Source organism: Tyto alba, unplaced genomic scaffold, assembly GCF_018691265.1.
Source record: "Tyto alba isolate M040663 unplaced genomic scaffold, T.alba_DEE_v4.0 Super-Scaffold_16, whole genome shotgun sequence".
In the NCBI taxonomy this organism is placed as follows: domain Eukaryota; kingdom Metazoa; phylum Chordata; class Aves; order Strigiformes; family Tytonidae; genus Tyto; species Tyto alba.
In genome coordinates this window covers 33,741,416-33,767,819 of record NW_024881278.1, presented here as the reverse complement: position 1 = coordinate 33,767,819, position 26,404 = coordinate 33,741,416, and the positions used below count along the sequence as shown (strand labels likewise).

General features: G+C 57.0%; 1 protein-coding gene across 10 annotated transcripts; it reads left to right on the top strand.

Moving 5' to 3' along the window:
- The first annotated feature begins 106 nt into the window (after positions 1–106).
- On the top strand, positions 107–26,404 carry KLC4 (kinesin light chain 4). Of its 10 annotated transcripts, none has more exons than XM_042789861.1 (16): positions 107–286; positions 10,927–11,193; positions 11,387–11,617; positions 11,983–12,061; positions 12,151–12,376; positions 12,671–12,758; positions 13,142–13,243; positions 13,570–13,743; positions 13,906–14,005; positions 14,548–14,600; positions 17,353–17,420; positions 17,495–17,603; positions 18,364–18,513; positions 25,065–25,189; positions 25,309–25,366; positions 25,767–26,404. In XM_042789861.1, the coding sequence occupies exons 2-16, from the start codon at positions 10,945–10,947 to the stop codon at positions 25,854–25,856; spliced, it is 1,902 nt and encodes a 633-aa protein (XP_042645795.1). In that variant the 5' UTR covers positions 107–286; positions 10,927–10,944; the 3' UTR covers positions 25,857–26,404. The 10 variants fall into 10 exon arrangements, with proteins under 10 accessions (XP_042645795.1, XP_042645799.1, XP_042645797.1 ...); XM_042789865.1 differs by lacking the exon at positions 107–286 and adding an exon at positions 381–571; XM_042789863.1 differs by lacking the exon at positions 107–286 and adding an exon at positions 639–866.

The following is a 26,404-nucleotide window of genomic DNA, read 5'->3' as shown; positions in this document are numbered from 1 at the left end:
CGTGGCCTCGCTGTCATGGAGGCGTGGCCTCCGCCGCACAGGGAGCGAGGCGGGTGTCAGTCGCGGTGGGGGGCGTGGCCTCCACCGGAAGCGGCGCGCCGGGCGGGCCCGCCCCGCTGGAGGAGGGAGGTGGCGGCGGCCATGTTGTATTTAAAGGGGCTGCGCCGCTGAAGGCGGTGGGCGGTGTCGCGCTTGGCGCTTGTCCCTCCTTCACCCCCCCCCCCTTCCCCTTTATCGCCGACGCCGCGACAGCGACCGCGCCGATCGCAGACCACGCGTGGAGCAGGTGGGGTGGCGCTCCGGCGTTCCGCGGGCCGCTCTCCCCGCCTCAGGGCCCTGCGGCTGCGTTTGGGGTCGGTCGGTGTGGGGGGGGGGGGGACGGGACACGACTCGACTCCCCGTTCCTTTGCCGGCTACAATTGTTGAGGGAGACAATTGTTTATGACAATGGTGGGACGCGGCCTGAAGTGCCACCCGCGGCTGTTCCCAGGCTGCGGTGCTACAGGCTGTGGGATTCACTGCGCTATAATTAGGCTGTACCCTCACCGTCAGGAACGGCTTTCAGCGTGAGGTAAAAAATATGCTGGCGCTCCCGCTACATAGCTTCTGTGGATTTTTAAATATATATATATTTTTTTTTTTAACCGAGCTGCTGCCACACGTAACCCTGTAGCTAGCCAGATTTCCCCCCCGCCCCCTGAACTAGGGGGTGGAAGGGAGAGCGACGCTTTAGTGAAGAAATATTTGTTGGGAAAGGATGAGGCAAGAGGGAATCTGTGTGTCAACATGGCTGGGACACCCGTCTGCCTCCGAGGGAACCGGTGGGCAGGGACAGGGATACTGATGAAACAGTGGATCAGCCAGAGGTGGGTAGTTATGACAGCATTCCTCCAGAGGCTCGCGAAACACCGCGGCGAGCGCTGGCAAGGTTTGACGGCTGTCGTGACCCTCCAGCTATGTCGCGACCATCCAGCTAGCTACGGCAGGCGCTGCGGCGTTTGTCCCCCGCTCTGCGGAAGGCACCCGGGGAGCAAAAGAAGCCCTCCTGGCCCAGCTCCGCGCCGCGCAGGGCTGACACAGCTGGACTCCCAGCCACCTTCTCCCCGACCCGGCTGTTTCTGCGGGCGCGGGGATAGCGATCGCACAGCTCGGAGGGTCCCCTGCAGCTCTCCCTGCTTGGCTTTCGGGGGTCAGGCGGTGGGAACGGAGGTAAGGGTGGCCCCAAACGGGGCGTAAAACCTTTTGCCGGGGAGCGTAGGACGGAGCAGGTCGGGTGCGGAACCTTTTGCCAGAAAGATGGAGCAGATCGAGCCTGATGGTGAGGGTAGAGCCCCTTGGGCAGCTCCCGCGCCGCACCTTGGCCCTCGCGTTGTTCCCCGAGGAGGGGCAGCCCTGGGCTGGGGGGCGCGTGGTGCTTTCTGCTCTGGCAAGGAAAGCATCCGACCCTCCTGTTTCTGGAGCCCGGCTGCATCTCCTCCCCTCCCCCTGCTGCAGTGTGGTTGGCTGCCGAGCTCCTGGTGCCCTGCGCTTCTGCTGGAACCGGAGGGCAGCGGCGGCAGGCGCTGTGGGAGCTGCGCATCGCCGCAGCCCCCCTCCCTCCCTCCCTACCCTGCTTCGCCGCGGTGCCCGGGAGCCTCTGGGAGTTGCCGACGCTGGACAAGCCGCTGCAGGCAACCGGGTACCGCTCCTCTGCGGTGCGGGGTGGGGGAAGATTCCCGTGCGGTGAGTGGGGCGGGCAGGGTGCCCAGCCACCCTGTAACAAAGGACCGCTCCGAAGTGCGATTTCAGGCGGAGCTGACTTGAACTTTTCTCCTTGGGAAGCTTGCCATTCGCAAGGTAGGCGCAGTGTTTCTCCGTGGTGATAGTGGGGAGGGACAAAGGGGGGTTTCTCTGGCCTGCTCGTCCCAAGGATACGCAGCGGGTGTGCCTCCTGCTGCCAGACAAAGCCGGAGCAGTGATGACGGAGGCAGCTCTTAGCATACAGCAATGGCTCTCAAACTTTTAGAGCCTTCTTTCCTCTTCAAACCTTCCTCCCATTAATAAGCCGCTTACTAAACTGTTCCGAAGTGGAGGTGTAACCTACCAAAGGCTGGGGGCGGAGGGGGCAATTGCTGGTGAGCTTCTGGAAGGGAGTGCATGTGGAGGTGTCTGAAGAAGAGCTGGGGGATGGCGTTGCCGCAGAGTGCGCTGGCCCGGCAGCCGCCGGGAGAAATTTGCACAATGGTGGGAGGCAGCAGCGCATTACCAGCAACTGCAGGCTTCCCTGTGTCTTGCATAGCTGGCATCCGGCACTCCCTTGTGGCTCCATGCTAGGGTGTCCTCTGGTGCCCTTGGTCTTCCTTCTGTCTCCCTTGCCACCTTGGAGACATGGAAAGCACCCACCCCTGCCTCTGTGTGAGGGGAAGGAGGGTGGTGTTCGCTCACGTCGGGTCAAAGATCTGGCCAGCTCAGATGTAGGGTAAATAAACATGGCTGAGCTTTGCTGTAATTGGCAGAAGAAGCAGGAAGCTTGCGTTCTCTCGTCTGCTGTTTTGGAGGAACGTCCAGGTAGGCACAAGAGAATTAACCCCAAATACCAAAATGGCTCTTGGGGCACAAAGGGCATGTGGCAAGATTTTGACCTGGGCAGAGCTGCTGGAGAGAGGCTTGATTTGCGAGGAAAGAGCCATGTAGCTCCTCAAAAAACTCCACCTGGTCGAGGGACCCGGAGGTAAAACGGATCCTTTGCTTATTATGCAGGTAGAGCTTTGCCTCTGTCAGTTTGGCTGCCTTGTTACGGTTTATGAGGCACATTTGCTTCTGGAAATAATAGCTCAGTCTTGCAGCCTGAAGTCAGCTGGTCTTTGCAGCTGCACCAGGTACACGGTGGGGTGAGTGTGAGCACTCCAGAGCCCTTCAGGGTACACACGAGTGGCCCCAGGGCACTCCCTGGTCTCAGCTGTGTTCTGTCCATCTCCTGTACTCCTGCGGAACATCCAGTGTGTAGCTCTCACATTAGACAGATGCCTGCAGAGATGCTGGGTCCTGGGGATTATTCTGCCTGTTTTAATACTACTTTGTGCTGGCAGGGCAGGGTAATGGCTCTCACTCTGTCTTTTATAGAGCGAGACTCCCAATCAGATTCTGAAGCTAGGAAGAGATGCTTGTCCTGGCTTCATTCCAGCTGCTTAGCTCTTGTCTCCCTAGCCTGGAAACAGATTTTAATGGTGTTCCACTGTAGTCCCAGGCACAACAGATGCAGAATGGATTTGGTGAGCTGCTGCACATGTGAGCCAGAGTTTAAAAACAGTGTCTTATCAGCTGATCTGGAGGTGCCAGCACAAGCTTGCTGGTGAGGGTGGTAAAGACTGTTGTTCTGGTTCCAGAGGCTTGCTGAAAGGTTCATATTTCCCTGACCAGCTGGGGTTGTAAACAGCATGGGCTGCACTAAGGAGCAAAATGCCTTTCTGCTAATGGCACATATTGGTGCTGTTTTGTTTTGTTTGTTTGCTTCATAGATTGCTTTGTTGTTTGTTTGGTTGTTTTTTTAACTCTTGTTGCCTCCAACATCTGTCCTCTTCAATTGCTAACGAATGAAAGGAGTAAGACCTTTCTGGTCTTGAAAGGAAGGAGTGATCTGATACAAAGCCAACCAGACCACTTCCTCTGTCTTCCTCAGACCATATATGTTTATTGGAATGTTTATTGGAATTGGATCCCGGTAACACAGGAATTGCTTGCTCTGGTCAATCACAGCAAACCCTAGTAGCTTTTGACTTGCCATTTCCAGCTGTGGGCTAGAAAGCAAGAGAGGGATGGGAAGCCCCCACATGCTTTCTGTAGTGATGTGACCCTGAGTCACTGTGGCCAAGTCCCTGTAAAGCCAGCTTGCCACTGCCTTGCCCTAGGTTTCGGGAAGGTTATGCTATGGTGTGTTTTCTGTTAGAGATTGTAGGTGGTGGGGAGATGAAGCTGGGACAGAGAGGAGTGTTTAGTGCTGATGGAAAAGAGCATGGAGGGAGCCTCCTATCTCCTTGCAGGAGAGCCCTTCCACTTGAGCTGCAAACCTAGTTCCCTAGTCCCAGTTAAAAGCCCCTGGGGCTTTTGCAGCCTGCTGGTTAGCACAGACTTTCCCATCATAGGCCTTCCAGTATCTAGAAAAACCTCTGGAGCTTCACACTCAGCTAGAGCTGGTATGTCTCAGCTGCTGCTGAAAGAAGCAATCCTGGCCTTGATCCCTGTCCAGGGGCTGGGGACGGCCGGGCAGTTTCCAACAGTGTAGTCAACTTGTACTGAGTTACACATGACGCTAAAGCTTGGGGAAGCTGGTTGGGTGAACCCTTTTTGGGCTTGGAGATTGACTTGAAAACGATGAGAGGGGGTGCCTGGGTGCTAAGGTGAGTCCTGTTTTCTGGGCATGGGAGAATGGGGCTGGGACAGCTCCTTGGCTCTACTCCCTGTTCTGCTGGAGGTGGATCGCACTGCCCCTCTTGCTGCGGGACAGGGGGACGCTGGACCCCCTGGGATGAAAGGAGGCGTGTGCTGCATTCCCTTCCTCTGGGCAGTTTCTAGTGCTGTGGTGCCTGACCCCTTTGTCCTGAAGTGGTGATCAGCAAAGGCAAATGTAATAAAGAGTTTATCTAAGGAATTCAGATGAGGATTGATTTCCCCCCTCCCCCCCTACATGAAGATGGTTAAGCCATGGGACAGGGGTGTGAAGAGCTTGTGGGATCTCCATTTGGGGAGATACTCAACCCTTGACTAGACACAGATACCTGATCAGGTACCTGCCTGGAGAGAGGGGATGTACCAGAGACCTCTTGGCATTCCTTCCAAGTAGTACTACAGCCAGACTCTTTATTAGGGAAGAAGTTGCAACACAGTGGCCTCTCTATGGTACTTGAAGTCATCTCTGTGTTGATTTGACCCTTTAGACTGTCTGCAGTGCAAGAAAGGTCCAGGCTGGGGTTAGGAAAGAACTTCGGGCAGAAGATGGGGCTCTAGGTGCCCCCTTTTTTGGCAGTAGGGTGGAGAAACTCCTAAGCCAGAGACAAATGATGGCAGAGGACCTCATGCACATCAGAGTTGGAGTGACGTCTTTTGCCTTTGGGGTTGCAGCTTGGAGACGTGAACTCCCAGGGTGCTGACCCCTGACCAATCTCCTCTTTGTGTGCTCTTAGTGGCTCTAAGAGAGCATGAGTACCAGGTATTTCTGGCAGTGGTGACAAGCATCACAGAGCACCATTCTTGCTCTGTGCATTGCGTGAGTATCAGCAGGCACGTATCCCGGGATGGAGCCATACACTGCAATTATTCCACCAGTTCTTACCTTTGAGACCAGCATTTGACATTACCCTGAAGCTGACTGCACATCCATCTGTCCCGTCCTTTGCAAAACATCCTTCTCTTGCCTTTCTTTCTAAAGCCTTAACGTGCGTGTGCAGCTGCTCTTAGCTGTGAAGTTCTTGGACACCCTACAGAGCTGATTATATTTCTTGTTTCACCCATATTGGAGTGGCTCTGAAAATGCCGTCTGTCAGATGAGCAGCTGTCGGACGTGCAGCTCGGCAGCACCAGCTTGTCCCTTTTCCGTGGCCTGGGGTGGTGACCCTGAGCACAGTGGCTCCTGTGGCAGCGGTGTGTCAGTGTGCAAGTTTCCTGGCAGGGTCCGTATGTCCTGGCTGTGCAGTGGAAGCTGCAGAGCCCCTGCACAGCTGCTGTAGTCTTCTACAGCCTCTGTTTGCTTTCTGACACTGCGTTATCAAAGTCAGGGGAAAACCCGTGCTCATGACACAGCCTCTGCAATGGTTGTGACCTTGGCACTCCGCTTTTTAGTGCTTTTATTTGATTTTTTTTTTCAGTGTCCAAGGTATTAGGTCTAGGTTTTGTTGCAGTAGCCCTTAGGAGTACTCAGCTGTATATTGGCGATCTCACGTCTAGCTTCATTGGAGGTCAACCAGTCTTTCCAGAGACCCTTTATTCTGTCATTTAACAGTAATGAGCTGGCAGAGGTCCAAAGGAAGAAAAACCCTACTTTTATCAAGTTGGTTGGCTTCCCAAATGCGTAACTTTGCAGGTGGCAAAAGCATGTCCCAGTATGAGACTGGGATAATTATTGTGAAAATAAGACTTTAAGCCCTGTGTCTCCGTTTCTAAATGCTACTAGTGCTATATGTCTCCCAAATGTGGTCACTCATTCTTGCTATGGGTCAGGCTTACTCTTTTCCACAGGAAGCCTTTTTTTCCAGAACCCAGCTGTTTTTCTGCAGCTACCATATCCTTAGATCACCTTTGCCTACAGAAGAGTTTGCTGCTAAAAATCTATGCCCACTTCTCTGCAGAAAGTGCTGTCAGACCATCTGCAGTTTGAAGGAAGAGGCAATTATTGTCTTGACAGTGTCATTTGTGCAAGTTGGGACGGTACCCTGTGTCTCTCATACTTGGTTCAGGGACAGGCAGGGAAACAGTGGAGTGAACTGAATTTATTGTGGCATATGTTGACCTGAAGTCTTTGTCCTATTGTAGATGACTCCTGATTTCCCAGGTGCTTTTTTTTTTTTTTTTTTTTTTTTTTCCCCTCCTCTGTGTAGTCTTCTAGCACGAGGCATCACAAGCTAAGCTTTAAGATTCACTTGGACCCATTTAGTCTGGCATCCTTGTTTCTGTTGTGGCAGTTGTTGTGGGTTTAAGATAGAAGCAGTGAAGCTTCCAGCTCTTTCCTATTAAAGCTCTTGCATGTGGGAGCCGTTTTCAGAGGCAGAAAACTGGGATGCTAAAATTGCTGATGCTCAGTGATTTCCTGGTTATGCGCTCGATGAGAGGAGGAAGGATTCTGCCTGCCAGGATGTGCTGGCTGATGGATTCCCAGCTGATTGCTGCAACTGCCACAAAGCTCAGTGCACGCATGTTCCTTCCCTGTCTTCCTGCAGCACTCTTCCAAATGGGAGCAGGGGAGGGGAGAAGAGATGGGTGTTGCCAGAAAGCCGGGCTATTCTAGCAGCTCACTCTAAATAGGGGAGACATGCCAACTAGAGCAGAAACACGCTGGTGGAGACCTAGGCCCTGACACCTGCGGAGCTGTGAGGATGCAGTGGGATAAACCAGGAGCTGGGCATTCTGGCTCCTGAGGAACTCGTTGGAAAAAGCATTCGTTCTTCCTATTCCATTCTGAACCCTCCCCCTGTCAAAAGCAAACGACAGTGTCTCCCCTTCTCTCTGCAGAAACCTCCGAGTGCGTTTTCTGCCTGGATAAAGGCCACTTGGTGCCCTTTGCTGAATGTGTGGGCGTAGGAAGAGTGCTTATACAGCAGCCTCGGCCTGCCTGACCTTGGCATTGGTTGTCATAGAGCATGTTTCCTCTCTAGAGGGCTGGGCACCGAGTGTAGACCCACCAGCATTGGGGAGAGCTAGAAATAAGGTTCTGTAGGGAATAATCGCCGCTTTGGCAGGATAAGAAGTCAGCTCACACCAGTGTTTGTTGGTTTTCTTTGCTGTGCGAGAGGTAGCAGCATTTAAGCGACTTCTCTGCAGTCTTCTTTTTGTTTTCTTCTTGGTACTTGGAAGTGTGAACAGCCCGTGCGCTGTTTTCAGGTTTTGTACCCTGTGTCCAGCCTGGATAATCCCCTGTCCACGCTGGAACACTGGAAGCACGTTGGTACCCTGGCAGAGCTGTGCGTCCGGGATGTCATCCTAGGTGGAGAAAGTCCAGCGCTGTGTGGAGACGTTTGTACGGCCAGTGAGAGAAGAGAAGCTTGTATCAGTAGGTCTTGAGGATCTGAGGATGTGGTTGCAGGGTAGGGTGAGTCTGACGTGCTGTGGGTCAGGACGTTTTGATTATTTTCCCCTCTCAATCCGAAATCTTTGCAGTTCTGAAAAACAAATTGATCGTGGGGACTGTGAAATGCTCAAAGCTTTTTCTGCTGAAAGGGCTGAAGAACGATGGGATGTTGCTGTAGTAGGGACACTGGTGGTTTAACACGCAGCTCAGTGATTTCTCAGTCGAGGAGTAGTTCTGTGCACAGTGGAATTAATGAGGCTGATTTTTTATGGATCTGGGTCTTGTCTGGCTGTTATCTAGCAAGGTGCAAGCTCTGGTGGCTTTTTATCATGATTTGTAACGTGTTCCTCTTCCCAGTGCATTCGTATTGTACTTTTTTAAAGATGGCAGCAAGATCCTTGTATGGACAGAAGTAATGCTTCCATTAAAACTGTCAGCTTTTCACAGCTGACCCAGTACAGAGGGACAGACGAAGAGGCACTTGTGCTGCACAGCTGCATCGGCCTTAGGGCAGAACTCTAGTTTTATTTGTGTGCTGGGCATGAGGCTGCTCCTGGGGATTTCCTCCTGTCCCATCCCAAGCGTTGCCTGTGCTCCAGAGGACTCCCACTTCCTGATTTTCTTGTTTCTGAGTCTGGGGCTGTTTGCTTATGAGCTGAAGCCAGTGACAAGGCCGTTTCACCCTTTAGTGGTTGTTACGCAGGCTTCTGTGGGAGCAGGTAAGTGCCTGTTGAGCCTTCCTGGGAGGCTGTCTGGACCCATTTCAGAGCAGGACAACAGTTCTTTGCCAGATGTGGCAGTGCTAGCATCCTTTGGGCTGCCAGCCCCTTCCTCTGGAGCTGGGAATAGTTGCACATCTCTTCCTGAATTGCGCTCACCCGCAGAAGTCTGCCTCAGGCAGGGCTTCTCTTCTTGCTTTAGCAATCAATCATTCCCCCAGGTGTGTTATAAAGGCGGGGAAAACAATAATGAGGGGAATTATGGACCATGATACTTAGCTGCTGGTTTGTGGAGAATCAGTTTGGAAGACAGGGTATGAGTGGCAGCCAACTCTGAACAGACCTATTATTTTATTTGAAACAGTAGTCTATGCTCTCTATCTTGATCTCAGTGAGGTTTTTCATGCCACTCTTATCATGGTCTTCTCTAAAGCAAACTGGGAAATGTAACAGCCCAGATGAGACTACTCAGTGTAAAATGCACAATGCACAGGGTAACTGCCTGTGGTGCGTGGCAGATACTTCACTGTAGCCTTCACTTTTGTGTATGGCTCAGGGTTGGTGCAGATGCCGGGTCACGAAGCGAATGTGGAGGCAGCGTTGTGGCTCTGGGCTGGGTGGGGGGAGGACTCAACTCTTGCTCAAAGGTATGAACAGGAACCCATTCTTCAGGAGATACGAAGTGTTCCTGCCCTGCTGAGGTTCAGTAAGGTCTCCACTGTGTGTCGAGAGCTTGCTGCCTTTCCTGATGATGGACGGGTGTCACTGGAACAGAAACCAAAGAGGAGTGGAGGGGAGAGCTCAGGCAAATGAAAGGACTCAAGGAACTTCTGAAAGAGTGAGGCTAAAGAGGAGGAAATGGGTGGCCATAATGAGATGTGTATGCCTGGAGCAACTGCCTCAGCACCGTTGTTGGTCTTCACTTTCAGTGCTGCAGTGAGGAAGAAACTGGACCCTTCTATTGCTCGGGGCCTGTTCCTGGTCAGGGATAGCGGTGGCGGAGCTGGGAGATTGCCCTGAGCCCCCCCAGGCAGAGCACACAGCTCTCTCCTCCCATACCTGGGGCAGCTTTTCTGCTCGCTCAGTAAACCAGGCGCAAGGCTGCTGCGGAACAAAGAGCTCCAACCGTGCAGAGGTGGGTCCTGCAGGAGGACAAAGACAAATCTGTTGGCAGCTATTCCCTCACCTCCTCCTGCATAGCGCCTGGGCAGTTTGCCATCTTCCTGCCAGCAAGGCCTTGGTGCTCAGGCTGCCGGCTCTGGGCAGCGAGGAGGTGCTGCCGGGCAGGGCATTGCAGGAGGCTGCCCTTGGAGTGACCGATAACCGAGAGAGGTGGTGGCTCTCCTGCTGTGTTGCTGAGTAATGTGAAGAGGCTGCTGGGGTGGCCCAGCTTGTGGTGGTGGGGAGGCTGAGAGAGGGTTAGACGAGTCGTGGAGAAGCCAGGGTACCGTCAGCCTGCTCTAAGGGGTCTTGCCTGCTTCTTATGTCGCTCACCCTCTCTCCTGCTGTGTTTGCCTAGCTCCTGGATTTTCTATGCAGGGCTCTTGCAGCCACGCTACCGTTGTGGGTTGTAGCACTTGGTGTACCTGTGCAGAGGCAGTAACCTGGGACTCTCCTGTTGTATATCTGGAGGGAATGGGGCAGGGAAGGGGTACAGAGTCCTTATGGCATCCTCGGGCTGGCAGCAGGGGAGTGAAGCTGTAAAAGCTGTCAGTGTTTCAAGCTGACACCAACGCGAGGGTTACACTAGTATAACTGTAGCAGTTGGTGTATGTAAGCTTTCCCACACAGCCCTGCTTCAGTTCATGCTGGCCGTGTTATGTCCCTTATCCAACACAATGGCCTTTCTGTGCCAGGGCTGGGATTGTCGGGGTGTACTCTGCTGGTCAGGGAATTTCTTGTTTGGCCCAGTAAGGCCGCTGATGCCTCCTTGTCTGAGAGATGGTCTTCCAGAAGATTTTTCCATTGAGGAAGTAGAAAGTTTTCAGCTGGCATCCCTCCACTTTCTATTCCCCTTCTTCTGCAGTCAGAAGAGGTGTTGAGCTCTGACAGCCTCCTTGCATCAGTGGTCTTATGGGCAGCAGGTGTACGCATTGCAACCCCAGCTGCCAACTACAAATCTCTGCTCTTAAATGGAAGCTAAATCAGCTTTCCTTGCTGCTGGGAGTATGGGGGGGGGCGGGGGGTTTGGAGGTCAGCACTGATTCTAGCCTTTTTGCCTCCTGTCCACGTGTGCCACCTGCACTGGTTGCCAGCACTCCGTGTCACAAAAGCGGAGACGTGTGCCACGAGAGCTGCCTGCTGCCAAAGGGAGAGGAAGATGAAGCGGAAGGGTTTAGAGTAGGCAGCCAGTTGAAGGCTGTCTCTGGCTTCTTGAAGGAGACTGTGACACTGGTTGTGGCTCTCTGAAACAGCACTGAGGCACTCACCTTTTTGTCTCTCACTGTGTAGGGCTGCAGGAGCGGGATTATGTCCACCATGGTGTACCCAAGGGAGGAGAAACTGGACAAGCTGAGCCAAGAGGAGATAATTTCCAACACCAAGCTGGTGATGCAAGGGCTGGAGGCGCTCAAGAATGAACACAACTCCATCCTGCACAGCTTGCTGGAGACCATCAAGTGCCTGAAGAAAGATGAAGAAGCCAATCTTGTGCATGAGAAATCCAACCTGCTCCGCAAATCAGTGGAAATGATCGAACTGGGGCTCGGAGAAGCTCAGGTGAGAGTGGTGGGTGACCCCCTAGGTGTTACGCAGGACTGAGAGGGGAAGGCAGGCACGTGGCCATTCCCTGTGAGCTGCAGGGGCAGCAAGGGGCTGAAGGTGGAAAAGCCGGTGGGGCTCTGAGGGTGGGCTCTGGGCATGTGAGGGAGATGCCAGGTTGTGGTAGGTACTGACTGGGCCTCTTGACAAGGTGATGATGGCGTTGTCCAACCATCTGAATGCCGTGGAGTCAGAGAAGCAGAAGCTGCGCGCTCAGGTGCGGAGGCTGTGCCAGGAGAACCAGTGGCTGCGCGACGAGCTTGCCAACACCCAGCAGAAGCTGCAGCGCAGTGAACAAACGGTGGCTCAGCTGGAGGAGGAGAAGAAACACCTCGAGTTCATGAACCAGCTGAAGAAGTACGATGAGGATGTCTCCCCTTCGGTATGCCCTAGTCGAGCAGTCACCTTCAGGGATGGGGGAGGTTGGACCAGCAGGATTGCCTAGGTGTGATGGCGTTGCCTGGGATTTTGCCCCTTCCTAGCTACCGTGCACAGCAATGCCTGTCACTGAAGGGAGCCTGCATGGGGTGGAGTCTGGAAGAAGAGGGAGTAACGTGCCAGGGTGTGCTGCAGAAATTTGGCTGTATAAGTTTTGTTGTGTGTGTGTGTAAGGTGGTGGCAAAGACAACAGGGGAAGTTGAGGGTGTTGGTGGGCTGCAGCAGGGAGGAGGGTCTGGCAGCTGACTCAGCCCAGGCTGCTGCCATCTCCTCTGAGAACCGCTAGCATTGTGATTCCCATCCTCTCAGGAGGAGAAGGAAGGTGACTCTGCCAAGGACTCTCTGGATGATCTGTTCCCGAATGAGGAGGAGGAGCATGGCCCTGGATGTAAGTGCTTGCTCACGGATGGCTGCTGGCTGTATCTCTTCAAACGTGCCGTGCCAACTGTGCCCCTGTTTATCCCTCTGTGCCTGCAGTGCCCCACCAGCACAGCAGTGCAGTGGCAGCTGCCCAGCAGGGAGGCTACGAGATTCCCGCACGTTTGCGCACCCTCCACAACCTTGTCATCCAGTACGCCTCCCAGGGACGCTACGAGGTGGCTGTGCCGCTCTGCAAGCAGGCACTGGAGGACCTGGAGAAGACATCAGGCCACGACCACCCCGATGTGGCCACCATGCTCAACATCCTGGCGCTGGTGTACAGGTGAGCACGGCGGGGAGGGCAGGGCTGGGCCGGGAGAGCTTTCTCCCTCTCCCGTTTACCGGGACAGCACATTCTGGTGACAGCTCCTAGTGCCTTTCAAAAAGGTTTTGGCACAGATGAGGTATTTGGACAGCCAGGCTCCCTGATATCACTAAGGGCTGGCTAACGTAGGGAGGAATGGTGAAATAAGGGCTGTGGGGGTTGGATCTGTGAGGAAGGAGGGCTGTTTGCAGTTCCACTTGCTATGGGCTGCGGTGTCCAGATACCAAATAAGTGGTTGACTTTGCGTTGCAGGGATCAGAATAAATACAAAGAGGCAGCACACCTCTTGAATGATGCTCTCTCCATCCGTGAGAAGACTCTGGGCAAAGACCACCCGGCGGTGAGTGTCTCCTTCCTCTTTCAGTCACTTCCCTTGACCTGTAGGTGCCGCTGGGGCTAGAACAGTGCCCTTGTGGTGCGTCCACAGCCGGGCTCCCAAGCACAGCACTGTGCTCTGTGATGTGAGGGGTGCTGCTCGCATGCTGGGGGGGTCTGCTTTGCTGCTTCGATATTTCCTGCTGTCTTGTTCAGTATGGCCTGCCAGCAGTTGGCTTCTCCTGGATCCTGCAGGGTAGCCTTCTGCCTCTGGACCTCCTTCTCTTCAGAAGCAGCTGTATCGCTGGCATGAAGGAAGCGGGACGATCACTGTTATTGTTGCTTGCACCCCTTGTTTGGTCCCACTGGATTCTGCTTTGTTTCATGGAAAAGCTTATGTCTCTGCAGGTGGCAGCAACTCTGAACAATCTGGCTGTTCTCTACGGCAAGAGAGGGAAGTACAAAGAAGCAGAGCCACTGTGTAAGCGAGCCCTGGAGATCCGTGAGAAGGTACTGGTCTCCCATTCTCTCCTTCCTTCCAGCTCTCCCTAAGGGTTTTCCCCCATTACCTCACTGCACCTGGGAGACCCAGGACCCTACCTAGTGTCTTCAGCTGCTGATTCTGCTACCACCTTTCCTGTCTCCCCAGTGTTTTTAGCCTTAGAGAGGCCTCCCAGGAGGTGAAAGCGGAAATTTTTCCTCTTTACCTCCCTAGTCCTTGGCTCCTGTCCGACATAGGCATGTATTGGAGGGACTACAGTGTCTATTAACTCCAGGAGTCCACTGTAGTCTTTAAGTGTTGACTTTTTGTGGTTTCTCTTCTTTTGTTTACCCAGGTTCTAGGCAAAGACCATCCTGATGTGGCCAAGCAGCTGAACAACCTAGCCCTGCTGTGCCAGAACCAGGGCAAGTACGATGAGGTGGAATACTATTACTGCCGGGCCCTGGAGATCTACGAGAGCTGCCTGGGTCCTGATGATCCCAACGTGGCCAAGACCAAGAACAACCTGGTGAGACCCTGGGGAGAGGCCGTGTGGGGATGGGGAAAGGTGCGATGGAAAAGGTTAGCGTTGCCTGGTGGCTTGGAAGTCACAGAGAGATGATAGCTGCGAGAGGGTGGCAGAGTTAATCTGTGTTTCCCAGTGGGGCTGGAGCTTTTTTCTTGGTTGCAGGCCTCCTGTTACCTGAAGCAAGGCAAATACAAAGATGCAGAGGTGCTGTATAAGGAGATCCTTACCCGCGCCCACGTGAAGGAGTTTGGCTCTGTGGATGGTTTGTACAGCAGAAGCTGTTGGGGCTGGGGAAGGGTGAGCAGTTTGGTCTTCTGGCTCTCAGCCTAGGCTTGGCTGGTTCTGCTATCCCCCTGGCAGAGGGATGGGATGCCTGGCAGGGCCCCTGCTTTGGGCAGCCCTTGAGACACTGCCGTTCTAGTGTGTTATGCTGCTCAACCTCTTCTCTCAGAAGGGGGTCTTGGAGGGCTCTGGCTGTCAGTCTTTACTGGGCTGGGAGTAGTCATGGCTAAAAGGGGGAACAGCAAGTGGCACAATCATTCCCAGGTGTAGGCTGAAGTTTCTCCTGTATACCTGGCCCAGGCTTCTTCCTTCCCCTGTCCTGCCCTTGCAATGTTGGTCGCCTTTCTTGTGACTCTGGCTTGGGGACCGGGGGGATCTGGAAGCCCTGTCACTTCCCTCTTGGTGAGCTTCTGGCTCTGGGGACAAAGAGTTGGGCTGTGCAGGAGGCAGAGCCCCGGTGGAAGCATCAGAGCAACAGGGTGAGGTGGTGAGCGGAGCTGTCTTGCGTTCTTCCACCTACAGATGAGCACAAGCCAATCTGGATGCATGCAGAGGAGAGAGAGGAGATGAGCAAGGTGAGTCGGAGCTGCTGGTGCTGCCTGCTGATAGTAGCAAGAGCCCTGGGAGGGGAAGGAGCTCCAGGGGTTTTGATCCTCTCTTATCACAGCCAGACCCTCCTTCCTGCAGTCTGAAGAGCTGCCATGGCCACTGGTGAAGGCCAGGAGGGGTCTGGAGAGCGGGGAGAGAGCATGGCAGCTCCTTGGGGCAGCGGGGAGGGAAGGCCCAGCAGAGAGCTTGATGCTTTTCCTGGGGCAGGGGATTGTTCAGCCTCTCGGCCGTGGCTGCGCGCTCCCTCTTTTTGCTTTAGTGATCCCTCCAGAGCACAGGTATGATGGAAGGTGGTGGATGGCAGAGGGTTGTGCTGCAGGGCCTTGGAGCTCTGTACCAGAGAGCTGCTCGTGCCCAGAGCACAACCTGCTTCTGAAGCAGCTCTAAGGCTGCATGAGAAAAACTGGAGGTCAAGAAGAAACTGCTGCCGTCACCTGGCTTAGGAAACTGAGCCAAATCTCCTGAAAAAGACCTCTTCTCAGGGCAGGCCCTAGCTGTTCTGTGTCCTAGCCAGCCTGCAAAAGAAGATAGATGTGGGTTTTGCTTGCTTTTGACTAGGCTGAGGGGCGAGGAAGCTCTTGCTCCTGTTGCCTTGGCCCTGCTCTGTGCTCAGCTGATAAATGCAGCACAGTCCTGTCTCTGCTTTTTCCAAGCCTAAGATCTCTCCTGCTTTTTGTCAGGTGGGTGAAGCTGAAGACTGAAGGGCTCCGGTCTAGTCCCCTAGCTGCAGTGGGAGCAGACACTGCTTTTTTTTCCTTTGCCCTTAGAGCAGGCCCCATCCCTACATGGGCTCAGACAGCAGGCTGGCAGGCTTGGCTTAGTGATTGACCAGTCCCATCCTGCGAGTCCTAAGAGCTGGGCAGGGGCAGCTGCCTCCCACCAGCACTCTGTGTCTTCCCATTAAACCACTCTGTGTGGTCCCCAGTGCAGGGCAGCGCTCAGCTCTGCCTCGCGCTGCTCCAGTTGCTGCCCTGTGAATGCCCTGCTGCAAAGAACCTACGCTCGCCGCAGCACCATCCTGTGCAGGAGAAATCAAAGTCAGAGTAGATACCAGGCTCCCCTTGTGCCCTTTGGGATTGAGACCGTTCTGATGGTATCTTTGGAGAATTAAAAGGGTTAAAAGTAGATAGTTGTAGCGTGGATATGCTCCGGATAGCTCAGGCTTTGCTATGGAGCAAGAGAACGGGCTCAGGGACCTACAGTTGGAGTGAGATTTGTTTTTTTAAAGCCTGTGGCAAGGGCTGAGTGTCCCTCTCCCTGTCCCCAGGGCAGCTGTGCCCATTCCCTGTGGCACTGCATGGTTGGCATGGCCTTCCTGGCCAGGCAGTGGAAACCACAGACCTGCTTGTACTTTGTACTGCTGGCCCGGGGGCTGGGACTGCTGTGCTCCACTTTGTGCTGTGTTTTCACATCTCCTATTTTTAAAAAAAAAAAAAAAAAAGGCAAACCCTCTGGCTCTGTGGCAGCAGGGGGAGGCCAGCTCTTGCCAGGAGTAGGGCCTCGGACACAGCTGGCAGCCCTGTCCTGTGAGGCTCTTTCTGCCCCGGGGGATTTGACACTTCCCCCTTGGGTTCAGCCACCCTCTTAGGGCTGCCTCTATGCATGCTTCGGAGGTGTTTTGAGTCCTGAGCTCTCCTGCCCCTGGGGCCTGCCCAGGCTCTGAAGCAAGGAAACCCACATGTGCCTATGTCTGAGGAGACTCCAGCGGGTGGGGTGACGGTCTGAGAAGTGCCATGGGACTAAATAAGAAACACGGACCCTGTGAAGACAGTTTCTTCTAGGTTAGAGCCCTTGCCGGAGGGAAATTCCTGCCGTGGAGCAGTGGCACCCTGCACCTGCTTGGTGAGAGCAGCCCTGCCGGGCTCGGGGCTGGGCTGGCTGCTTCTTGCCCAGCCCGTGCGTCCTGTGGGTGCGACGCCAGGGGCATGGCACAGCCCCAAGTGTTCACCACACATCAGGGTGTGCAGTGTGTGGACAGGCAGCCGCCCTTCCTGCAGCAGTAATGATTCCTGCCTGCAGGTTCCACGGTCCCTGCTGACCCAAGGCAATGCTGGCTAGTGGCTAGCACCCTGCAGAGTGAGTTGCCCCGGCTCTAGATATTTCTCTATGAGCATCAAGCTCTGTCCCCTCTCCTGTTGCTCTGGCCAGCAGCTTCTTTGCTCCTGGCTGTGGCAGGGCCGAGCCAGCCAGCTTTGGGGGTGCAAAGACTGGTCATGGAGAAGAGACAGCTAGCTGGGCTGAGCTGCGTCGGGGCAGGCAGAAGGTTTGGATGTGGCTAGCCGATTCCTTTGCTAGCCATGGCTGAGGGGTTTAGTGCCCACGCTGCCTGGCATGCCGATGGGGTTTTTGTTGGTTGGAGGTTTTTGTCTCTCTTGCCTGCTGCGGGGAGGGTGGGCTGTCATGTCCTCCAGAGCACCGTGCAGATGGACTGTGTTGTCCCTGCTGCCTTTGGTTCCATGGAAGAGGGGGGGCTCCTTGGTGGGGTTGGGGGAGTGGAATATCACTTGTGGCCCAAATCTGGTGCGGCAAATGAGCTTTCAGCTTTCCCTCTGGGAACCCGCTGGGCTTCCTCACCGCGTTTGCGCGCCGTGTTGCCAGAGGCTGGGCTGGCGCGGGGGTGCAGCCTGGGGCCTGGCCCTGGCACCCGGTCGGAGAGCCCAGGCCAGAGAATGACAGCAGGCACGGGGCTAACAGCTCTCATCTCTCCTCACCCTGTAGAGCAAGCACAGAGATAGTGCTCCCTACGCTGAGTACGGTGGCTGGTACAAGGCCTGCAAGGTTAGCAGGTAAGAGGTGGTTTGTGGGCAGCTGCGGGCTCTGCAGGGGGGTGGCCCTGCTCATCTTCCATCTGTTGCTACAGCCCGACTGTGAACACCACTCTGAGGAACCTGGGTGCGCTGTACCGACGCCAGGGCAAGCTAGAGGCAGCCGAGACCTTGGAGGAGTGCGCAGTTCGCTCTCGACGGCAGGTAACCCCAGAGGGACCTTCCTTGGTGGGGGGGACACGTTGCAAGGCTTGGGGTTGGCAGGTCGTGCCGCAGCATTTGGCTTGGGCTGTGGCGAGGGACTCTCCTGGGCCTTGCAGGCTCTGATATCCTTGGTTTACGTTCCCATGAGAGCAGACCGCCTTGGTGGTGGGAGTTCCATTTGTGGGGGATCGTGCGTGTGCGTGGACGGAGCAGATGGCAGTATGTGGAGAAGAAGGCACGGCTCTTTAGGTTCATTAATACTGCAGTTGGGTTAGGGCAGGTTACTGGGCTTTGTCAGCCACTGAGGAGATCTGCCCTCACTGGGATGTTTTCTTCCTGCTAATTTTTGGTCCAGGGAACACACTAGGGATTTCTTAGAGTACCTCTCGCCCTACCCTCCTCTCGATCCTCACATAATAAAGCAGGAGCTGTAAGTACTTAGCACAAAGACTGAAGGACAGCAGAAACCTTCACGCACCAAAATGTTAAGAAAAAAAAGAAGCTGCCAGCTTTGGGGACCTTCGCCCCCCAGGCTGATTCATGGCTTGTTGGGGGGCTCGCTGAGCTGACGACCCTAACAGGGGCTGCTAAGTGCAGTATGGTGTTTGGCTTCATCCTTTGTGCACTGGAGGATTTTGCCTGTGGTGAGGCAACGGCCGAGAGGATGGGGCCAAGCACTGCGGTGGCACAGCAGGTCGCTAGAGGGGAAAGAACACAGAAGGGCAAAACACGCTGCTTCCTTATCCCTTTCTACTTGCAGGGCATTGACCCGATCAACCAGACAAAGGTGGTGGAGATCCTGAAGGAGGGCGACGGCACAGAGAGACGTCGGAGCCTGGGGGGCAGCGTCAAGTACGAGAATGCCACAGACGGTAGCGAGGAAGTGAGTATGGGCGTGGAATGGAGCGGGGTAAGTACAAGACACCATCAAGAATGGCCTCAGCCGGCTGCCAGAGGGAAGGGACAGCCTGGCTCAGGGCTGTCCCCGCGTGGCCTGTTGTGGCATCCTTGTCTGCCTCCGTTTATTCCCTGCACACTTCCTTCCCCTCTTTCTCGGCATGAGCCAGCCTGCAAAGGTGCGTGTCTGGGCCTGGCTTCTGGCGTACAGGCCAGATAGCCTCAACTTGGGGGGGGGGGGGGGGGGGGGGGGCTCCTATTTCCAGGGGGCTGCCCGGCCCTGGCAATGCCCTTAATCTCAGCCTCGCAACCTTATTAACCCATCTCCCCGCTGCTCCCCTCTCGAGGCCCTGGCTGAGAGCATCGGCCCTATCTCAGGCCCTCACAGCCTCTTGTGAGCAACTTGGCTGTCTGTCCTGCACTGCCCCACAGGCAACGCTGAGCCTGGGGAGGGGGGTGTGTGTGCCTGGTGTGTCTGTGACTGAGTGACTGCAGGGCACCGGAATAATCTGCAGCCAGCGTCTTTGCTGTCCCCCTCTCCCGGTCTCGTGCTCTCCGTGGGCTCTGGCCAAGCAGAGGTGGTAAGCCAGGTCTCTGTGGGATGCCAGGCCAGGCCGACCAGTGGCAAAGAGGTGGCAAAAGAGGCCGGTGTTAGCTGAGGCACAGGCGGGACGACCTGAGCCTGTCTAGGCTTGTTCTGAGGTTGAGGAAACTTTGGTCACTAGCGGTGAGTTTGGAGAAAGGTAGTGATCCAGGTCTGGGACAGGTGCCTTTTGTCTCCCGCGTGGAGGAGGATGGAGGAGAGGCAGCAAGTGAGCGTGGTGCTGGTGGGTGCTTGGCTCGAGGGCTACTAGAGCTGCTAACGCTTACCGTTCCTCCTGCAAACTCTAGCTGAGAGTGGAGTGTAGCTGGGTGCCCGGGGGTCGTTGCAGCCTGGTGCAGGTGACAGGCTGTGCACACAGAGTCCTTTGCTCCCCTCTCACATCTGCCGTCACTAACACTTCCCCACCTGGCTCAGCTCTATCCCCACCTGCATGAGTTCCCTTCCTTCCTTCCTCTTCCCTGCTGCCATGACAGCCCCTCTACACCCTAAGCCTCAAGTCTGCTGGCTCTCTTGATTGTGGATTGTACCCAGGAGGTGGCTGGAGGGGACCTGGGGGGCAGAGCTTCGAGGGGGTCTGGCAACTCTCCCAGATGCAGGGCTGTCCTCTCTCTCAGCTCTTGGCACCAGGAGCGAAGAGGGTCCTAGCCCTGGCAAGGCACCGACCTCGGGCGCTTGCACCCCCCTCCCTTAGCAGAGGGGCTAGGCAAGCACAGAAGGGGCTGCAGGTTTTAATTAGGATCACCTAGTCCCTGTCCTGCCTGGTGTCTCTCTGCGGTTCCTCCTGGCTGTGGTTGGTGGTGGGTGATTGCTTTGCACTGGTGATGGTCTGGGAGACCTCCCTGACAGTCTCTGAGCCGATCATCCCAAGGGAAGCAGGCAATGCCACCCTCTGACCCAGCCAAGGGGGATAGGCCCTGTCCATATGACCGTTTCCCCCGGGGTCTGGGCAGGGCTCTCCTGGCCCAGCCAGCTGTCGATGGAGGGTTTGAGGGTTTGCCCAGCACCCTGGGGAACACGGTGGCTGCCACATGGTGCTCGGTGCCTTTTCCAGCCTGCTGCACTCATAGCCAGCCTCCTCTCCCCAGTCAGCAGCCCCACGCTGGGCTCCAGCTCCCCCCAAAAGAAGACTGAAGCAGATCCCGCTGCTCCTGCCTCTTACAGCCAGTTGTTCCTCGTGCCGGTCTAGAGACCTTGGCCGTGCTGCCTCAGGGCAGGATCTGCTGTCACCCCTTAGCTGTCAGCTGCTGCGGGCAGGGCTGTGGGACCCCCCCCAGGGGGGCCAACAACCCCTGTGCTCTAGCTGCCAAGGGCAGCTCTGGAAGCACCCCAGGACCTGGACTTGCTGCCTGGGTAACTGGGTTGGGAGAGCAGGGATGGCACCAGCTCAGCGGCGCCGAGGCCTTAGGCAGGTGCCCCGTGCCCAGGAGCAGGAGGCCCAGGCTGTTACTCCCGGAGCTAGCTGTTCCTATCAGCCTGCTAGAACACGCTGGCAAAGATGTGAGCCCGCAGTTTCAGCCTCACAAGACTCCTTCCCTGCCCGGACACGGCCCCTTGTCTCTGCATGCAGCCTGGGTCCTGCCCCACCTGCTCCCTGGGTGACCTGCAACCTCACGGCCTTGTAAATTGTGTCTTTCTCCTCTCTGTGCACTAGGCTTAAATGCCTCCCGAGACTCCCTCTTTCCCCTCCACCGCAATCACCTGGATGTTTGTGTTGTATCCTCCGACTTTTCCTCCACACCATCCCTCCTTCCTCGGCAAGAACTCTACGCCAGTCCCCCAACCCTCCCGACGCGCGAGGGCACCGCGATGCCTGCAGAGGAGTGCCTGGCCCCGCGGCCCCAGCTCCAGTCCCGTGGCTAGCAAGAGCAGGAAGAATCTGCGAGGAGCTGCCCACTCCCCCAGGCCAGGGTGACGGGCCACCGTCCCCTTGCGTGCCCCTACCCCCAGCCTGCCCTCACACATCCCTGGGGACCAGGCCTGAGGGGGGGATTGTCTTCACTCCAGGCGTGCTGACTCCACTGTCATTAGACATCCTCAACCTTCCTAGCTCGCTTCCTCCAGCTCTGCAGAGGCCAGGACGGAGGCGTGAAGATGGGGGGGGGGGGGGGGGGGGGGCTGTTCTGGTGTTCTGGGACAGTGTGCCCAGTTGCTTTCTTCCCCGTAGGCTTTAGCTGATGTTAGTGCACTGTAGCAAACCTGCGCTGGCCACTGGTGAGCTGGGCTCTCCCTGCAACACAGGGCAGTCCCTGTCTTGCTGTCCTCCTCCCTGCTGAGCTCTGCAACCCAAAGGGCAGCACGTGGGGGTCTCTGCAGGGGCACGGGGATGTAGGGCAGCCCATAGCTACTGTACATCCAAGAGGAGGTGTGAGGGGGGGTGGCAGCCAAGGGCCACGAGTGGAACAGGGACCTGCCAGGACAAGCATGCTTTGTTGCAGCCTGATGCTGTAGCAGAGTTCCTCACCTAATGGCATTAAGGGGTGAATCAGCTCCCCGTTGCTCCAGGGTCCCCAGATGTGGCTGCTGGGAGAGGGAGAGAGGGGTGAAGGTGTTTGCTGTTCTTTGGAGGCAGAGGAAGAGTAGGAGGAAAGCAGAACTTCTCTGGAAGGGGCCAGACCCCAGGCCCTTAGAAGCGGCCGAGATGGGGAACGGGCTGGTTTGGAGCAGAGTGGTTGGGGGGAAAAAGGAGGTGCAAAGGAGGATGCGAAGGAAGGAGGAGCAGGAGTTTGAGTGCTCTGAGCCTGGGGGGACAGATGGGATGGCTGGAGGGAGGTTTCCACGGGAGAAGGAGCCAGGTTGCTCATGGAGGAGGGCAGTAACCCTGCAAAGCTGTAACCCTGTAATTGCCAGGAAAGCAGCGCTGAGCCCCGATGTGTGCGTGCGTGGCCCGGTGTCTTAACGGGACTCCAGGCCTGCACAGGGTCTGGTGCTGTTGGTCACTACTGGAAAAAGGGATGTTTCCCAGGGCCAGACTGCCACTGCCTTGAGCCTCGCGCCCTTGGGTGCACACCCTCATCCCACCTCCTCTAGGAAGTGAACCTCCCTGGCCCTCCTGCCTGGGAAGAAAGCTGGGGAGGCCGCAGCCAGCGGGATAGAGCCTGGAGGCCAGTGCAGGATGCCCCCTTATTTATTTAGCTAGGTAGTTTCTCTCATGCTAGTTGTCTGGTAGGTTGTGTGCTTGTGTCTGTCTGGGCCTGGCTTTCCCAGGGTGGTACAGAGGCCTTTGGGGCACCTGCATGCTGCTCTCCTGGGAGCTTGTGCTTGCTGAAAGGGCGGCGGGGTACGGAGCCCAGGGCTGGGTGCTCCAGCGCTGCACCTTCGCTGCCTCCCTCTGCCAGTGCTGCTCCACGCTCCTGGAGAGGGGCGAGTCCCCAGTTGCAGGGTGCATTCAGGCCTGGGTGCCACCTGCCCCTGTGCTCTGCCATGGCCTGGACCTGGTGCTGTAACGACCGTACCTCTGATTAAAGGCAGACAGACCCAAACCGCTGCCCTGTGCTTCTTTCCACGCTCTCTAGGCCCAGCATCGGTCAGCCCTGGGGTGGCGGGTGCAATTGCTGCTGGAGCAGGTGTGGGGAGTGCTCGGTGTGTGTGTGGGGGGGGGGGGGGACGTGCGGCCCCCAGGGCACCTCTTCTAGGCTGAGCATTGGACGTGAGGGGCCCAACTCCACTGTGCTTCTTCCTAACCTTCCAGCTGGGGTTACGGCTGACCTCAGCTCTGTAGCTGTGTGTGGCGGGGCTGCCCTGGGGCATCCGAGCTTCTGCCTTCGCCAGCGGGTGTTTCCATCAGCCAGAGAAATAGCCCAGCTCCATGTGCTGCCCGATCCTTCCCGAGTCCCCTGCCAGGGTGGGAGCACGCAGCGGAGAACAGCTCGGTGGTGGAGCTGCTGCTTCGCCTTCGAGTGCTCTCATCCTGATGGGTGCTGTTGGGGTGGGGGGGCTTCGCAGTGAACCAAGCCCCATACATGTGCTGGGTTAAAAATAACCCTGCGGGAAAGGGAAGGGAGAGAGAAGGGAGGCTATATTTAACTCGGCACGCAGCAGCCTTTGGTTCTGGCGTTGGCCTGCATCACTGCAGCTGGGGAAATGTGGCTCCATCCTCCAGCCCTGCCCCCAGAGCATACTCCCTGGCCGGATCCTGCTGTCCCCGTACCACGGTCCTGCTCCCCTGCCCCAGCTGTGTTCCCTTCCCCACCCCTGGCTGGCGTACCCTGGCGAGAGGAACGGTGCCTGGCATGGCAGGACCCTGCAAGGGACGGTGGTGTCCTAGTGCTAGTCTGGTGGGGAGACAAAAGACAGCCCATCCCTCCTTTTGCTGGTGCCACATACTGATGGCTAGCTCCTCCAAAACCTGCCCGGGGTGCCTGGTGCAGGAGCTGAACTGTTTACCTTGCTCATGCTCTTGGTGCTCTGCGTTCCTGGTGAGTAGGTCCCTTGCCGTAACAGCGTGTGGCTCCCAGTTTGGAAACCCCCTCGTCCTGATGAGAAAGCGAAGCGGTTCAAGGCACTTAGCTTGTCCAAGACGGGTACCAGGAAAAAGGTTTGCTGGTAGGAAAAGCCCTGCTCAGCTGTCGGAGAGAGGGGTCTAGGGCTGGATCAGCTTTGGGTTATCAGAACGGGGAAGTGGTGGGGAAAAGCCTTCCCCAGAGCCACAACCCTTGGTGGTCGGCACGGGGGAGTGACTGGCCTAAGGCCGAGACCCTGCTTAGCTGCACGGGCACTCCTGCAGCAATTGCTGCTGCCAGCCTGGGCCACAGGGCGTTTTGCTCATTTGGAGTGGTACAAAGGGGCTCCCACGCAGGCTCGTAAGGAGCAAAAGGCTTTTGCGGTCACCCTCTCTCTGTTTCTTCTGCTTTCGATGTGCCAGGGGCCGTGGGATCGGGAGCAGGGAGGACTGCTGTTATCAGGCCCTCAGAGCAAAAGCAACTCCACATGAGCAGTGGTGCCAGAGCTTCGTGCAAGGAGCGTGCTTGGCCACGGGGGAAGAGCTTGGTGTGCTGGAATGGCACGGTGGCGCGAGGTCGTGAAACGCTGGCAGCCCGTGCCTTGCGTGAGGAGCGAGAAATTTCTGAGCGCTGGGGGCTTTTGGGGGGCACGTGGGAGGAAACAGGCTGGGGAGCAAGGTTTAGGGCTGGTTTTGGTCTTTGGAAAAAGCAGGCAGCTGTAAAGTAAACCTGCCACCCTGGGGCTAGCGGGGCCGGGCACAGCTGATGTTGGGGGGCTGAGGAAAGCTTGACAGCAGAGCGTTGGGGGGCAGCCAGATGAAAGCCTCCCAGCTGGAGCTGCCTGAATTGCTCAGCAGGGTCACAGCCAGTTGTCTCGGGGGTGCCAGAGGTGGGACGAAGCCGCGTGTGCGTGTGGACTGGTTTTGCCTGACGTGCAGGAACCCGCAGGCCTGGCGTAGGCAAGACCAGGATGTGAATCAGGGCGAGGGGAGGAATAGCAATGGCACGGTGAGGAAGGGTGAGGGGAGGGGAGGATAGTCTCCAGCAAGCAGCAAATGAGGAGGAAGTCCTTGAAATGAATGCGCTGGCCTGACAAAAGTACCCCCCAAGCTCGGGTCGCCCCTCAGGGCCACTGGGACCTCCTTGGTAGCTGCTGCCTGAGGTGACGGAGCTATGCCACGTTTGAGGAGGGCTGTGGGGATGGCGGTGGCGTTGGTGCTGGTGTTCTGGTGCAGGGCGGCAGCCTGGCCGGGCGTTGGGCTTGCGCCGGGCAGGAGGGAGGATCGAGGGTCGGTCTGGGTGAGGCAGGCCGTGGTGGTGGGAGTCCCGGTGTCACCGGGGTGAGAGGGGGGAGCCGCGCGGCGAGCAGTCAGCCTGCTCGTGGGCCGGAGCTGAATCCTCAGGGCAAGTGGGCGAGATGGTTTTTGGAGCCAAGCCCGGCTCCTGGCCACCCATCCGCGGCGTGACAGGGCCCGATCGGTGCCGCTCAGCCGTCACCCCGGCTTGTGTCTCTGTGTCCAGGATGGCAGTGGCACCCTCCAGCGCAGCAGCTCCCTGGGGAAAATCCGTGATGTGATACGGAGGAGCAGTGAGATGTTGGTCAAGAAACTGCAGGGCAATGGTCCCCTGGAGCCCAGGAACACCAGGTAGGGACCAGGCTGCGTGGGGGGCCCTGCTGCCTCGGGGCGGGGTGGGGGGGGGTTGGTTTGTCATCTGACCCGGGGGGCGACAAGATCACACCCCGCTCTCCTCTGTTTTCTCGTAGCATGAAACGAGCTGCGTCACTAAATTACCTGCACAAGTCTAGCGATGCTTCCTTCGAGGTAAGCGCGGGGTGGGGGGGCGGTGTGGCCGCAGCTGGCTGTGGGGACAGTGGCCAGCAACACGGGTGGCGAGAGGTCCGGGTGGGCCACACCGAGGGGCCGGAGCTACTCTGCTTTCCCAAGGGGTGGGCTGGTACCACCCACCCCCCCTCCCAAACACCCCCACCGTACCCCAGTTAACCACCACGCGCGCCGCGGAGCTCAGAAACCCTCCGGCCGCGGGATGGGAGCGGGGAGGGTAGAGATGGCAACTCACGGCGTGGTGGTGGTGAGGGGAATGGGGGGGGGGGGAATCCGGGTTTACAGGGTGCTGCTGGTGGGCTGGCGGCTTTGGGGGGGGGGGGGGGGGTCTGGGGGGGTGGTGTGAATCGCAGGTCCTGACGGGTGCTGTGTTTTCCAGGGCACCCAAGGCCTCCGTGCAGAGAGCAGAGGCCTCAGCGCCAGCAGCATGGACCTGTCCTCCCACAGCTCCCTGCTCTCCTCCAACTGACTCCGACACCCCCCCCCCCCCCCCAAAGACACCCCGGCCTCGCCCCTGGGCTGCTCCGCTGCCGCCGCAGGGCGGCACCCACCACCCTCCCCACCTCAATTTCTCTTTTTTTTTTTTTTTTTCCCACCCCCCCCCCCCCAGCCATCCGCCTCACCACCCTCTCATCCCAGCCCGGCCAGCCTGGAGCGCTGGGGGATAATAGGGAGGGGAGGGGGGGAGTGGGGGGGGGGGGAAGGTCCTAGCTAGTTTGGGAACCGCACCCCCACCCCCCCATATGCATGCTCCTCCGCTGCACCCCCCTCCCCGGGCTGGCAGCTTCGGTGGCAGCACGCTCGCCACCGCTCGCAAACGCTAGCCAAGCGGCGAGGGAGGGTAAAGGCGGGGGGGGGGGGCACAGGCGGGAGCGCCCCGATCCCTGCCCAGTCCTGGGGGTGGGGTGGGGTGGGGCGGTTGATGATACACACACCCCCCCCACACACACCCCCCCCCCGCCCTTTCAGCCGGTTAATTGCTGTACTTTAATAAATAAAATCCGATATTAGAAGCGA

Coding starts and splice junctions, on each gene's coding strand:
- KLC4 (XM_042789856.1), top strand. CDS start 1,316: ATGGTGAGGGTAGAGCCCCTTGGGCAGCTCCCGCGCCGCACCTTGGCC. Junction 12,759..13,141: donor TGGGCAAAGACCACCCGGCG/GTGAGTGTCTCC, acceptor ATGTCTCTGCAG/GTGGCAGCAACTCTGAACAA. Junction 13,744..13,905: donor CCAAGACCAAGAACAACCTG/GTGAGACCCTGG, acceptor TCTTGGTTGCAG/GCCTCCTGTTACCTGAAGCA.